Raw genomic sequence first — 16137 nt, forward strand, 5'->3', positions numbered from 1 at the left:
CCTTCCTTCCTTCCTTCCTTCCTTCCTTCCTTTCTCTCTCTCTCTCTCTCTCTCTCTCTCTCTCTCTCTCTCTCTCTCTCTCTCTCTTTCAGAGAGAATCCTCTTATTTATGTTGAAACATTACGTGAGTCATGTAGGAAGATGTCACATCAGGAATAAACAGCCCACTTGCACTTCAAAGGGCGTGTGACAATGGTATTAGCAGAACTCATGAAAATAAAAGCCTGCAAAAAAATATGGAACGCTTCACAGAATGTGCGTGTCATCCTTGCACAGGGGCCATGCAATCTTTTTTGTATTGTTCCACATTTAGTATATATGTTGCAGAAGCAAGCACTTGTTTCTGCATTTTTAATGAGATATGATAGATATTATTTGGGTACAAAACTATATTTTAATGTTATGTCCATGGTCATACTAGAAAAATTTTCATTAACAAAAGAAATCTCTTTTTCTCTTACTATTTTTCAAAACATAAAAATCCAAATTCAGTACATATTCACAAAAATATTAAAATCTATTTTAATTTTGTAATGTTAATTTTGTAAACTAGTATATGTCAAGCAAGTGTTGTTGTTACCTATTTTTAGGATAGCCTCCAAAATCATTTACATATTAAAAATGGAAGAAAAACCGTGTAAAGCAGATAGCTCCAATTTTTTCAACAAAAAACAAATTCCGGCATCAAATACTTTGAATTAAAATCAATAGCCATACTTGAATGTCCAGGTTTGAAGGTTTTGTGGCTTTTTTCTCCTGCATGCTTAAAATAAGAAAGCCACAATACATTTCTCTACAAGTGGGATAGAATAAATCTCACTGCGTCCAGGGTCGTTTTGAGACAGAACCCTTGCTACGCGTCACTCCTGTAGCTGGGTGCTTTGCATAGAGACAAACAGTAGAACGATACTTTCCCATACGTTAGCTTTTTGAAACACTTGCCATCTACAGACCACGTCTAGACCAAGTGTGACACTGTCGGCAGTCATTTATAGCGTCTGAATTCTCAGGTCATGTTTCATGCCTGCTCCTAACTCAGTCTTCAAAGCAAGGTTTATCTTGTCTTCTTACAGTATCTTCAGAGCTTAGACTTACTTAGCAGCAATATGTGGTAATAATTTTTTGTGGAAAAATTTATTTTATTATCATAACTTAACCTTAGTCCTTGGAAGGCAGGTCAAGTAATTTACAGTTTGTACTTCATTTTCAGACGTCTGTGCTTAAACTGGTATGTATGTAACGCCACACACTTCCCCCTCAACCTTGGTAGACAGCTAATTCTTTCAGACTTTGGTCATGTCTTTCATACTTTGGTCCTGTTTTTTCCTCTCCCAATTGCTCCCAAACCCTTGCCACCTCCCTCCCCCTTAACTTCATGTTCTTTCTCTATCTCTCTCCCTGACAGTTGACAGATTCTGCAAAGAATCTCAACAATAAATCTATTGAGAAGATCCCAGCTACAACACTACCTGGACGCGAGCATCACCTACCAGCGTTCTTATCCACTACAACCCATCATTTATATTTGTCCAGATCAATACGTCAACTCAAAATCTTAGGCACATCTGCCAGTGCCTTCTCTTCCTAGCTGGACAATAAATATTTAATTTTGTGAGAGCTCTTGGTGAGTCAGTGGATGATTAGAATATAGCAAGAGCACAGTTATAGAATACCAAGAGAGAAGAGTTTAGGAGTAGGAGACTCTCTTCCTAAACAAGTTTAGGAACAAGTTTACTATCTGTGAATTAGTTGTCTAAATGTGAAAAGCTCTAGAAGGTTCCTGGATACCTATTTCAAATGTTCCGAGGACAGCTGATGACAGTGTCCTGTTTTTGGTTTCCCCAGTCTTTTTGATCAGGACTTTTCAAGCTCCACCATCTCCTGCCCTAGTCGCTCACTTTGCTTGGACACTCCCTGGCTTCCATTGCTATTTTCAAGTCTGTTTCGTTTTGTGCAGTGTTTTGGTGGCTGACTGGAGCACTGGGGTTTCTCATTTTCTAGTACAGGGAAGGGGATATAATTGGGTCTCGCTATGACTCAATTAAATGAGAAAATAAAATGTACTTTTTTAACATTGTCCAAAGCACACCCACTAGACCCAAGTATTTGTATACGATATGTATGTGACTAGGCCAATGCTCATGACAGTATTCTTAAAATCCAAGTCAGAAATTACATATATCTGGAAGAAGGTTCTCAGATGCCTGCAGATTTTTTTTTTTTTTTTGTCTAAAATACACCAATAGACTTGCATTAGTCATTATGTCAATTCTGTCCAATGGTCTGTATTTTTAGTGTCTGGGAATGATTATAAAGCAATGTAAGAACACTTTATGATGTGGAATCTGTATTCCAGTGTTTGAACACAGCCAGTCTCATGTATTTAGGTAATGTTCTCTGCTATATTGGTGTACTAACAGCAGAGCTGAAATAATATCGTGTTCATACAGTGCTCATAGCCTCACCATTGACTTATGTGTTAAGCACCCCCTCCCCTTTTCCCTTCCTCCCTGACAATAGTCTGCGTGTTAGGATTATCTGCGTACAGTACCACACCTGGTTCCTACATTTTACATTTTATCGAGTTTTACAAATGATAAACATTTGAGGTGAAAATGTGGCTCTCAACATAAATTTCCAGATAGATTAATATAGTTGGAACTAAGGTGATAGAACTTCTTAATTCAGTTTAGGAAACATGAGATGCTTAAGTGACACAAGGTATCAGAGTGTCTTAAGGTAATGTTTCAACTTACCTAAAAAGCTTATAATTAAATTTTGTTTGAATGAAAAAAAAAAAAAAACTGGGAAAGGCCATTAGATTTTGGCTTTTCTTTTGGTTTTATTGTAATAAATTTATCAAAGGATCTAAATCTAATATTAAAACCAGGATTAAAATAAAGTATGTACAGCCAAAGAGATGCCTGACCAATAAAAAGTACAGAGGACCTGAGTTCAACTCCCAGAACCCATATCCAGGGCTCACAAGTACCTGTAAATACTACTTTAGGGGCACACACACAGAGATCTAAAACTAATCATGAAAATAAACCATTTAAACGTATTTTATCCTCAATAAGAGAGACCAAGCAGGAAACATTTGTGTCATAAAGAACTCCTGAGACATCAATAAAATTCATTAAAATTTCTCTATCAGTGTCTAGAACCCATTTCATCATGAGTTGTTACCATTAACACTTAACAATTGTATCAAAGTATTTTTAGCATACCAATCCTACAGGGTTGGTTTCTGTTGTCCAGTTTACACATTTGTAAATTCAGAGAATTTGTAGCATAAGAAATATTTTCAAACAATGAATGTTTCCTTAAAAATGAACCTATTCTCTAATTATTATGGAATTACCTATTGAAAGAAAACTATAAGTGGTATTTATTGGCAATCAGTTTATCTACTAACAAAGATGCCTGCCAGGAAGACTAGAATCTTCCTTTCATATTAAGGAGCTAAGACATGGAAGAGCCAGGAACTTGTTTGATGTGACACACCCAGTCAGTGTATCTGAATGCTACGGTCCAGATGCATTGTGCTCCTGCTGTGCACATCATTGCCCTTACAGACCACTTGAGCATCGTGTGACAGACCAGGAAAGTGTGATACTGTACACTTAGAAAGAGGCTTCTGGGTGAGATGACATGGGCTGGATGAAACACTCAGTGTAGGAGTTTGCCATTCTAACATTGCATCACATGTGATTACATTGTAACCATTTTAGAATAAATATCAGTGAGCCATGGATGAATTTTAAAAAAAAAACAACTCAGCAAAATTAGAATATTTTGTAACACAAAGATATTTGTAACACAAAAATGCATATAAAATTTAAATTTCAGGGTCTATCAATACAGTTTTGTTGGACCTGGGCCCTGTGCCTTTATTTACATACAGGCTAGAGCTACTTTTGCTTCTACACATTAGAGATGAGCTGTTGGAGGAAACCAAATGACTGACCTACAATCATGGGAGAGCATTTACCATCCAGCTCTTTACCAAAGGGAATCAAGAATAGCTACATTGTGGCAACACTTTTTTTAAGCATGAAAATGGAAAATATCTACAATTCAAATTATGAAAATATAAATAATGAACATAATGCTTTTTACTTGTCATGTATTTAAATTTATTCTGAAATTGAGCATTGTCCAGCCAAATTCTCTATTTTTATGCCTGGGTATGATTTATGTTTTCATTTAAATTCTAATATGGAAGGTTCTGTAGAACTGCGATGGTTTTGTTTTAACTTTCACTTGCATATTAGCATTTATTCTAGGAGAAATCTTACATGTACGGATGAATGCAGTCAATATCAATAGCTTGGCACCTTTTAAGAGACTTGATTTATAATTTTATTATTTATTCATTTATTCAGTTAGTTGAGAATGGGTTTTACTATGCTGACTGGACTTAAACTTGTGAGTTTTCTACTTCAGCCTACTAAGCAGCTGGGATTACAGGCATATTCTACTGTGTCATGCTAATAATCTTATAAGCACAGCTGTCACTGCTAGTAACTTTAAAATGGTAGACTATTGAATGTTAATTCTATTTTAGAGTCTTTGGAATATTTTTCAAAGACTATAAGATAGTGAAACCTTGTAGTAGTATTAACAATATAAACTGTGGGCATAAGTAGGCCATTGGGTAATTGAGTTTCTGTGAACGCTCACTGGCTGAGCCTGCTCAGATCGACATGATTTTGTTGGGCTGAAAGAATGACATAAGAAACTGATAATTAGCTCTGAGTAAATATTATCTCCAGTGGTATAGAAGTATGAAAAATATAAGAACCTCCCCCCACCGATCTAAGCCTATAAGATTAAAGTAATAAATGATAAGAAAACTGCAGCCAGAGGTTAAACACAGACAGGGACAAGGCCTGTTTAAGCTGCCGGTTTTAGCTGATCAGTGTAGAACATAGAAAAGTGAAGCAAACACAGAGCAGATAGCAAACCAGATGTCAAAGCCACACCCAAACACATGCAGTGTACCATCGGCTCTCATACTTGTTGCGGAAGAGGGGGTGTTGCAACTCAGCAGCCAGTCTGCTGTGTTTAAAACAGTCATGTTGTCCCCTGAGAACAGGAACAGTATAAGAGTTCATCATCTGAAGGCATGCTGAGTGTCCTTGAGCAATTATCAGTGCTGGCACCAGTTTCCGACCTTTCAGCAAGGCTCTAACTGTGTGCCTTCTGTGTGTTAGTGAATCAGGTCGGCTTCGGCTCACAACTGTGCCTATGCATCAGGGACTCCCCGCTCTTCTTTCAGACAACTTCAGTTGTTCAGTCTTATTCTCTGTTCTCAGCTCTGACTTTAAAGGGAAATGCTCTGGGGACGTTGACTAAATATCCCTAAACACTTGCAGTTCCAAATCCATCCATTCATTAGCATGAAATGACAGATGCGTGTTTCGAGACAAGTTAACAAGGGAAGTGTTAATCTACAAAGGGTTTGGTGGGACACATTATTAAAGTGCAGGATAGGCTGCAATGCACACAACTTGACAAGAAAACAATTCAGATTAATTGGGATGGGGTATATCAATCTCACAGATACAAGAAAATATGATGTGGCAAATGCTGACATCTGACCATATGAATAGTTTGTTAAATAAAACAGCATTTTCATAAACTTGACTTTGGTACCAAGGCTGATGGTGAGTAATTTAAAATACAATTTACGTATTGCTTGTGTGTATATGCCATAGTGTCTCTAAATGTACATATTTTTTGCACACTTGGATCATATGTTCTGACAAACTGAACGCATTTCTTAAAAATAATAATGAAGGATATTTGAAATAATAACTTATTGTTATCATAAGTTGTGGCATTGTGACTTAATAAAAGGAGAAAATGCAATTCTCTTTCATATAAATGCTACGTGTCATAGTATTTTTTTTTGAAAAAATGCAGTAGATATAAATATTTTTATTGCATTTTAAATCAATTGCAATAAACACTATTTTAATGAAAAATGTTGGGATAACATTTTTTATTTAAATTTAAAACTAAAACAAAAATATTGAATATGCAAATTAATGCACACACATATATGTGGTGATATCTTTTATCTATAATTTTTAAATTCTGTGGAATATTTATAGGGGAAAATATGAATAGGTAACCTTTTGAAATACTTCTCGGGGATAATATATTCTCTATGTATGTTCATAGCTATAGATAAGGGATTCAACTTTGAAGGTAAGTAGAACACTTATAAACTAGCTGGATATTCTTTGTATGTAACTCTGATCACAGCATCAGTAATAGGATTGCTATTTATTAGCAACCTCTAGCATGAAGCTTGAGGCAAGCCCTTAGAGGTGACTGTGGGCATCTTTGGGATGGCACTTACCTCCTGTTCCATTTGTTGTGACTGAAGTGCTGCTGAGACCAGATTTATCGAGCTTGGAGTTCCCAGGTGTATCACTGCCTCCAACCAAGGCATGGGGACTTGCTAGGTCTTGCATTTCCATAGACCTGTTAGAATAGGAGCAGCAGAGGTCAAATTGACATTGCAGCAAACATTTTAAATTTCTCCTTTCAGTCTTTGAGTGTTCATGTATGCCAATGGCAGCACACTGAAAATAGAGGTAGACTCCACTGTGAGACTTGTTCTCCACACACATGAACTTGTTCTGCTGTGCAATCCTACATGCGTGTTCATGTAATGATGCCAAGAAAAGTTCAGACTCTGATCATGACTGTCTACATTGACATGGATGCTGTCTTGAAATAAATCATTCCTGATAGCAACACAGAGGGACGGGGAGAATGTTTAATTCCTGTGACTCGGCAGCTCCTATCGCCAGTGAGGATGTAACCCGTAGCCAGAAGTAAACACAACTCAAGTTGATCCAAGTGGCTTTAAAACAACCCCGAGACCGACAGTCAGACTTGTAAGTCTTCTAACAGAAAATGATGTTTTCTATCCAAAAAGAGGAGACTTTGACAGGTTTGCTTCTGAGAGTAGAAAGGAATTGATGCAGCTAATAAACCTGAGATCCTGAAAGGATTGATGTTTTCTGACAAAATTAAAGGAAGAAAGAGGCAACTAACTTCGTGAACATGATTTGAACCTTAGAACACAATTTCACAAAAGTCATTTTTTTTAAAGACTCCAAAATAAAAAAAAAATCTTAAAGCATTATTATCACCCATGATTTATAGGACCTAATAATAACTATAGAAATAAGCTAATTTTAATTAGACATGGAACATTGCCAAAAGAACTATACTGGCCTACAAGATAAATACTAATAAGATGTTAAATGTAAATCTTATAGAATATGATATCCCACCATAATGAAGTCAGTCAAAAAAAACCCAATGATAATATGATATATAAAACCCCAATTTTTGCTAATGAAATGTTATACTTCTATTTAATCTTCTAATGTCAGTCAAAGAAAAATTAAAAAATAAATGAAAAATGGCAAATAGAGCAAAGTAAGAGTGACAATACATCAATTCAAAACATATAATATTATATAATAATATATATAATATATTATTATATATATTATATATTATATATTATATATTATATATTATATATTATATATTATATATTATATATTATATATTATATATTATATATTATATATTATATATATGGTGGTGGTTAGTGAGAAACAGGGGAAGGAGCTTGAAAATCTATGATATACATTTTCATCTGAAACATTAGAAACAGAAAAATTAGCAGACACCAGTAGGATGAAACAGTAAAGGGAAGAAATAATTGAAATAGAAAAAGCCATAATCAATACTAATAGTTTTTAATTCCAAACAGTCACTAGAGACGGTGGTGGTATCCAAAGGATGAAAGGACATTATAAACAATGTCAGTGAACTCAGGTTGGATAAAAGAGGCCAAACCTGACTCAGTAAAAATATAGAAAAATCTCCAAATCAGTTATCAAATGAAAAAAATCCCAGGGATGGTGCTATAAAAAAGGTTTAGACAAGGCAATGGCTGCTCTGCAAACGCGAGGGTCCGTCTTCAAATTCCCAGCACTTAGGCAAGAGCTGAGTATGGTGAAGCTTCTCCGGAATTCCCAAGCTGGAGAAGGGCAAGGGTTCCCTGGATGCGTTGGCCAGAGATTAACACATGTGCTCAAGGCTCAGGAGCAGAGCCTGTCTTAGAAAAAACGAGATAAAGAGTCATTGCAAAAGCACCCGGAGTCATCCTATAGCCTCCGCTCGCATGCTCTCTCACATACACACCGCCTGCACTGGCATGCACGTGAACACACCTCCCTATATACGTGCAATACATTGCATAGACACATGTCACAAAAAATTAAGTATCTTTTTAAAATTGAAGCAAAATATATGAGGGAAAGTAATATTGCGTAAATTCTGTCACCTGGGAGAAGGAAGGAAACTGTATTCTCCTGTGGATGGCAAGTCTGCTATCCTGATCCAGAATCAGACAGAGGAGGTTTCAAGAAGGACAATATGGATCCACACCTATTACAGACAGCCAAGGCACTAGGCTCCTATCAAATGGAGAGCAGTGAGCCAGGGAGCTGGTTTAGAACCTATGTGGCTTATCCTGGAGGTGCAAGGTAGGCTTAGCATCTAGAGATCAATGGCATGCAAAATATTGACAAATACTATGACCGTGGTGGCAAAGATGTACTGGATAGTATCCATCACCCATTCATGGTGTACATTCTTGGTAAGCCAGTCCAGCCAGTTCTCCTTCATCTGTGAAAACATTCCTGAAAACCTCCGCAGCGTGTGCCACAGTAAATGAGGAAATGCCTAAGTATTTCAGAGCAAGGACCGAGATATGTGCTTTCCCCTTGGGTGCAGCATTCTACCAGCAGGGTTAAACAGGCAGGAGAAATAAAATATCAACAAGGAGTAAAGACAGAAAGAAAATGGTGTTTAGAAACTTAAGGGGGGAACTCCTCTTTAATTCATACCAATCTCAATTAAGATTTTTGTTTTTGTAAAAATTTTGAGATCCACTGGATGAATTTCCCAAAGATAAACAGGCAAGGAATTTCTCAGTAGTAAATAAAACCAAAAAGTGTTTCCATCTTCAATAAGCCCACAGTTCAAACACTGAACTATCAAGATGGCATCGTGTCAAGGGAGTTGCCAGTTGGGCTGTTCACCGTACAACTATGCTTCAACTCAGCCCAAGAAGATTCTAAATGATCAGGTACTTTGCCTTAACTGCCGTGTAACAAAAAGGGCTTGTGTTTGGGGGAAAAACCGACAAAAGAAGGCAAGCAGTGTGCTTCAGAGTTCACTGAGTTTTCTTATATAATGTTCAGGAAACTGTAAATATTCTGAGGAATCAGGGAAACCTGACCCCTGTTGAAGAGAACGCACATTAGCGAGAAGCAGGCCTATGTATGACCTTGGCTTTAGAATCAGCAGGAAAGACCTGGATGAGCCTGGTCTTAGTTAGGGTTTTATTGCTGCAATGAAACACTGTGACCAAAAAGCAAGATGGGCAGGAAAGGGTTTATTTGGCTTACATTTCCAGATCACAATCCATCATAAGAGCAAGTCAAGACAGGAACTCAAACAGGGTAGGGACCTTGAGACGGGAGCTGATGTAGAGACCGTGGAGGGATGCTGCTTACTGGCTTGCTCACCATGGCTTGCTCAGCCTGCTGTCTTATAGAACCCAGGGCCATCAGTGGTGATGACTCTAACTTGTGTCAGGATGACACACAAAACCCAACCAGTACAATGTTGATCTTCTGTGCAACTCTACTGACAGAAAACAAGTAGAAGTTAATTCTTGGACTCTCCCTTAATTAGAGATAAAAATCTAAATAAAGGTGTACACTGTCCAGGCAACACTGGTGTTTATGTGGTCAATGACATGAGGAACATTAAAGGGGGTTGAAATGGATGGAGTTGGGGATCCCCCCCCCAACAGCCTGAAGATCACTGCTTCAGACTTCTCAGATATCTTAACTGGCTCTCAGCACAAGCAAAGACTTTTTGACACAAGAGGGCAGAGTCTCTGCCTTGGACTGTAAGGTTCAGAACATTAGCAGCCCACTGATGGGACAGACAGTAGTGTAAGCTCCAAGAGTCAGAAAAACTATCTCTGAAATTGCTTGCTAGATTTTGATTGGTTCAAATAAAGGACCCTGAGGGAGGTTTCTAGTCAGTGGTATTACTGAAGTCTCAAAGTAGTGTGGGGGCTCTGAGCCAATTTGGATCATGTACAAGATGTGTAAGCCAGGAAAACCAGTCAGGAATGAAAGAACATAGCATACACCACAAAAAAAAAAAAAAAAAAAAAAAAAAAAAAAAAAAAAAAAAAAAAAAGCAAAGAAGCGAAACGTGTTGCTTCTGCAAACCAACAAAAAATTAGCCTATGAAGTGAATAGAGCCCTGGTGTGCTGCAGTCCGGTCCACAGGAAATGAGAAGGCAGCTATCTGGAGTTTTACAGTGCAGCTCCTAGGGCATATTTATTTTACTGGATTTAAACCTCCTACAATTAAAGGAGTCTTTAGTGAACAGAAATATGTCATTATTCCCGTGACTGCTGAAGTATCTTCCTGTAGTCTCTTGTGTCTGCTTTGGAAAGCATACAATTGTCTAACTTCAGGGACTTTGAAAGTTCAATGTAATAGAATTGTTTTCAAAACTTACAAATGTCAATACAAACACCTATTTGCCTCATCGAACACTGCTCATACACACTGCATGTCAAGGCGTCCCTCCTTCCCTCCTAAGGCATCGCTTTCAACTCCCTTTTCGTGAGCCTTATATCATCAGGCTTTTAAACATTAGGATCTGTCTGGGCAATTTAAATAAGTGAACTTAATCTTAGCCTGATGTGGTCATTGAGAAGAAGAAATGAGAGAATCCCAAGATGCAGGAACTAGCTTCTTGCTTCTTTTCAAGAGTTTCTGTTTGTAGCTCAGGTGGAATTTGATTTGCATAGTCTGAAACCTTAAGTTTGTGTACTGCATAATCTATTCCAACTCAGACACTATGATTCACCCTCTGTAGATTCTGGTAATGACTCATGGCCCTGTTTATTTATAGAGTCCCTCCATCAGCTGTTCAGGACCCAAGAAATGTAAGTGTCCTAGACTTTAGAACCCTGTCACATGAGCTTTCTCTCTCTGTGAAATAAACATTGCAGAATGAGGTTCGAGGTTCCCAGTTCTCAGTGCCTACCGAGAGAAACTGCAGTGTGACCGCTAGATGGATGCTTATGAACATAGGGGTTTTGTATGCGCTTTGCTGATGATGTTGCTTGGTATAAGACAGGATCGTCAATCCTCGCTAGCTGAAGAATAGAAGTGACCAAGAGGGTTCTTTTCATCTGACTGGAGTGGAAGGCTCCAGAAGAGCGAATCTTCTCTCGGTTGTGCGCTCTGCCCCATCCCGTGACTATTGTGATGACACGGAGTATCTGGCCATGATAACATGCGTACAGCGACACAGCAATAGAAGAGAATGATTCGAACGGATGACCTGAGCTACCTGAGGTCAGATTTAGTGGAGTTTAGTGACCTGTTCGGCTATCTCTGTTCTAAGCACGGTCCTAGGAACAGAAGGACATTTTTGGCTTCTAATACAAAGATGGAGTTAGTTCTATGATGTAAACGTGTGTTGAATTTTTATGTATATATGTGTGCTTGTGAATGCATAATTCATATGCATGCATGCATACATACATGCGTATACACACACACATACATAAAAAACTTGAGATTTCTCCAAAATGTGTATGGATGTGTGTGTTTAAAAAAAAAGAGATGGGTGGAGAGAGGAAGAGAGAGAAAGGGTGGAATGGAAGAAGAGAGGGAGAGAGCATGCTTCTACATACTAATAAAGCAACTTGATTAGCTCATGTCAGGACTGGCTCTCAGAGCCCCCACCTCGGAAAACATCAGTAACAGCAGCACGTCACACCTTAAGCCAACACATTTCTGAATAGGGTCTAGATGTTCTTGCCACAGTTATGGCCCTGAGACAGGACCTCTGCTCCAGGACATGACACATCTCTGTCACTTAGTGTCTGTGTTCTGGTGGACAGGCTGCCCCAGGGGAGGCCTTCACGAGCTCATTTCTCAGAACATGGGGAGAACTGAGTGATCTGTGCTAACGAGGAGCCACGGGAGGAAGACCTCATGATCTTTACTGAGAAGGACTTGGAGAAATAGGCTGCTGTGGAGAGCTACACTAGTCTCCAGCCCACTGACAACAAACCCCAAGGCCAATATGAACGCTCACAGTACGGCACTCATTTACAGAGAGATCTCAGTCCCTGGAGCCAAAGCAAATAAATGCAGGAAAGTGATCTTCTCTGGACACCTTTCAGGGCTCACAAGTAAACATCTTTCTCACACTTGAAACCTGGGGATCTCTCTCTCTCTCTCTCTCTCTCTCTCTCTCTCTCTCTCTCTCTCTCTNTGTGTGTGTGTGTGTGTGTGTCACCTTTGATTCAAACACATTACTCAGATAAAACATGAGTCCTCCAGTTCCGTCTCTAAGAACCATGAGCAAATACTTTAAACCAACGGGAGCATGTCTAAATCTGGGTTTTCAAAAGGGTCCCTTCATTGGAAAACAAAGAAAAGAACAAAACTCCCCCAGATCCTCCAAGCATTATTCGAATGGAGCAGGAGTCAAGTTTCTATAAGATCGGTTACAAACCGTGGTTAATGAAGCAGGAAATTATTTTCCACTAGAAAGTTGTGGGGTGAAGCCAGAAGGCCACAATCAAAACATTCGATGCCATCAATTATACTGGGGAATACATCAACTCATTCTCTACAGAGACTCTGCCAGGTGTCCAGACGTCATGTGGGATAAACATTTTTTGTATTAGAGTGTTTTAACAAAGAAGAACAAAGCATCGGTGTAATGAACAAAATGTTACCTATTAAACTAATTTAATTTCTGATTATGATGGCACAAACCCTGGTCTTCAACCAAAAACATCATATTTTGTTTCAGGCTGAATGTCGGGTTAAAATCAGGCACTGTTAACTCTAAACTGAGCATTAAACATCACCTCTGTCATTTACCAATCATGGGATCTTAGGATCAAATCTGAGGTTGATAAGTAGATCAAATATATTTAACGTGGGGTTTAAACATGCACCGGAGATAATGAGCCACCCCTCAGAGGCATATTTAGTTTAATGGAGTACCTATTTAATAAGTGTTTCCACTTAGTAAAAAATCACTTCTTCAGTGTCGATAGCACACACCTGCTCTGTCTGAAAACATGCTAAGGAAAACCATCCTCTTAATAAGAAGCCCATTTCATCTCCGGAAAACATACAGCATCAGAAAAATTTGTATCCGTAGTTTCCTCCGAACTTGCATTCTAGAAGAAAACAGCCTCTTGGATAGAAGTAGAACTAAATCTTCCGTCCTGAAACGGCCTTTTTAAAAACAAGAAGTCAGGTTCATATGACATTCCCCTGTCCTCTTGGGCACCTCCCCTTCTCTCAGCGTTCCTAGGCCATTGCCAGCTTCTTCAGCTATTGGGGTAATCTGTAGATGTATAGTTTATATAGATGCACAGTTAAAATCCCCAGAATGGCAAAGTCTTGGTGCCTTTCCCTCCAGACTGTCTTCTGGAGTCGGCCTAAATAGTCCTTTTACTGGACAGTCTCAACTTTGGCTGGAACTGGGCCATGGAAACCCCCACACCAGTGTCCCTGGGGATGCTGAAGAACTCGCATTCTAAGCCAATGCCACCTGTGTGTTTGACACTTGGCACCTAAATGAATAGCTTTAATGCCTTCCTCCAAAAGCCATGGCGTGGGGCTGAACTGTCTGTCCTGCTAAACCCCAATTCTGTACCCCATTGTCCTCTTTTTTAGCGTTACACCCCCATAGCCTTAATCACTGTGTCATCGATCTCCCAGTATAAAGGAGATGAGCAAGCCAGCTTCAACAGAAGTCTTGAAGGCAACAAGTCTGTCACCAGATTTATTCCTTTTGAGAGAAGGCACTGGAGTAACTTAAGTTCTGGCCGTCAGTGTCCATGTTGTAGCCTTTTCTCTTTAAAAGGCCTGTTGGGAGCATGTGTACACACACATACACAGAGTTAAACTATATTAGAATGCTTGCCTTCACTCCCCTTTTCCGGCACTGCCAGCATTTGGCATGTTTTCTCCTTAGTGGACTTAGGCTGCAGTGTCCTGATCATTGTCCTCTATTGATTTAAATTTAACCAATAAAACAGCGATTCATAAGAAATCCAGTGGTAGACAATGTATTGTGTCATATTGTCTCACTGACAATGTAAGAAGAGGACATTTTCACAAGGACCCACTTGCTCTTAGATGAAGAGCTGCAGGAACTCAATGTCTGCAGAGAGAAAGAATCGGTTTTCTTCAGGAACAAACTCCTTGAAGGCACAGGTGGTAAGCTCTAAACACATGCATATGCTAGCAGCCCTATATGGACTCAATAAGTCACATACATACCACACACACACACACACACACACACACACACACACACACACACCACAAATACACGCCAATAATAATTACAAAGAGGTCTTGAAGTTCAGAGTCAGAGGGTAAAATGACAAAGTGGAGTGATGTGAATACAATACTGGAACATAAAATTCTCAAAACCCTAACATTTTAAATAAAAAGGAAACAATAATGAAGTTTCCTTAAGTAAAGCTGGTGATAAAAGTACAAGGAAGGCGTCCCATTGATTCAAACTGGGAGAGGAGAATGTGAGTTTAAGTTCATGACCACTACCTTGAAAAAGTTAATGGGTGTGTGCACAGAAATAACTTCTCAGCTTTACAAGGCTTACTGAATAACACAGAGCCTCTCCCTTACACAGGCATTCTCTACTCCTGCCCTCCCTTCGCCAAGACATTTTGTATCTTTATGAGGTTACTCAACCCATTCACGTTGAGAGTTAGGGAGTTAGCAGCTGCCGCAGGGAGTCCAGAACATGAAATATGATGAGAAGGCCCTGTGATAAGTGTCTGACCTTAGCACACAAAAATAAAACCGTCTTAGCAGAAGACGGAAACACGGCAACACCCGACCCAGAGAGTTGTGCTTTCTTTAATGTAGTTTCAGGTGCCGTCCATTCTGCTAAAAGCAGTGGTGGAGTCTGCATACATCCTCACAGAACAGCAGTGCCAGATGATGTCAGGAAATGTCCCCACCCTCATTGCCCCTTCCTTAGGACACTGTAACAGGATAGTCTCCATGGGGAAAAAAAAAGTCAACATGCCACCTCAGCAATAGGACCCCGTGGCCCATTTCTCATCTGGCGTAATAGTTCACAGAGCAGATCCAACACAATGCAGCGCCCTTGAAATCAGCAGTAGCTCAGCACTGTGGTCAGTGCCAAAGAGCAAGATGAGAATTGGGGTTGGTATAAATATTCAATTGGGGAGTTATGGCCAATCTCCTTGCGTTGTGTGTTTGGTGCAACTCAACACTGCTCCACCTGGTCCCTCCTGGCTCCCTTGTGTCTACCAGGGGCTGGCAGCTGGAAGGCAGGCTGAGCCTGGAGACCTTTTAATTTGCTGTATGATCACACAGGCAGGCAGAAGGGGAGATAATGCATATGCTGGGATTCCATTACAGAGCTGTCTTTTCCTAGGTGGGAGGCACCACGACCTGAAGAGAACTCAATGCTTCCGTTTGTTAAGATCACTTAGGGAAAGATTGGCCATTTGCAAACACTGGGTGTGGAATGAAAAATTCTATGATCCTTCTTCAAGATGGAGGGCTTGACAAAAACAAATAATAAGGAAACTAAATGACGAAATTCATTTATATGTAACCTTGTAGCCCAGGCTGAGAAGTTGGGACTTGAACTCACAGAGTCTCTGAGGACAACCTGGAACTTTCTGATTTCCTACCTTACAATAAATAATTTCCAATTCTTTTCCAGAACATGATGACATTGTAACTTCTTCATGGATAATACAAATGGCAGCTTCTAAAACCTGAAACAGGCATGTAAAACGTAGTGTGAGAGAAACCTTGTGTCGTGGTCTCACGGGTCTCTGCAAACAACTGTTTAATAGTGTAGACATTCAGCTGAGCACTAGGCATGAGCGTGTAGACATTCAGCTGAGCACTAGGCATGAGCGTGTAGACATTCAGCTGAGCACTAGGCAT

The 16137-nt window shown here is 39.4% G+C and overlaps 1 protein-coding gene and 1 non-coding gene across 8 annotated transcripts in view; both read right to left on the bottom strand.

Moving 5' to 3' along the window:
* Eya4 (EYA transcriptional coactivator and phosphatase 4) overlaps window positions 1-16137 on the bottom strand; it is a 237307-nt gene that overhangs the window by 61109 nt on the left and 160061 nt on the right. For all 7 annotated transcript variants that reach the window (XM_021221739.2, XM_021221741.2, XM_021221740.2 and 4 more), the window contains one exon: window positions 6374-6498. In XM_021221739.2, coding sequence (XP_021077398.1) covers window positions 6374-6498 — 125 coding nt within the window. The remainder of the gene's footprint in view (window positions 1-6373; window positions 6499-16137) is intronic.
* Window positions 231-337, bottom strand: LOC115062852. The gene has a single exon (XR_003842765.1). It is a non-coding gene; the product is annotated as a U6 spliceosomal RNA (small nuclear RNA).

This window comes from Mus pahari, chromosome 21, assembly GCF_900095145.1.
Source record: "Mus pahari chromosome 21, PAHARI_EIJ_v1.1, whole genome shotgun sequence".
In the NCBI taxonomy this organism is placed as follows: Eukaryota; Metazoa; Chordata; class Mammalia; order Rodentia; family Muridae; genus Mus; species Mus pahari.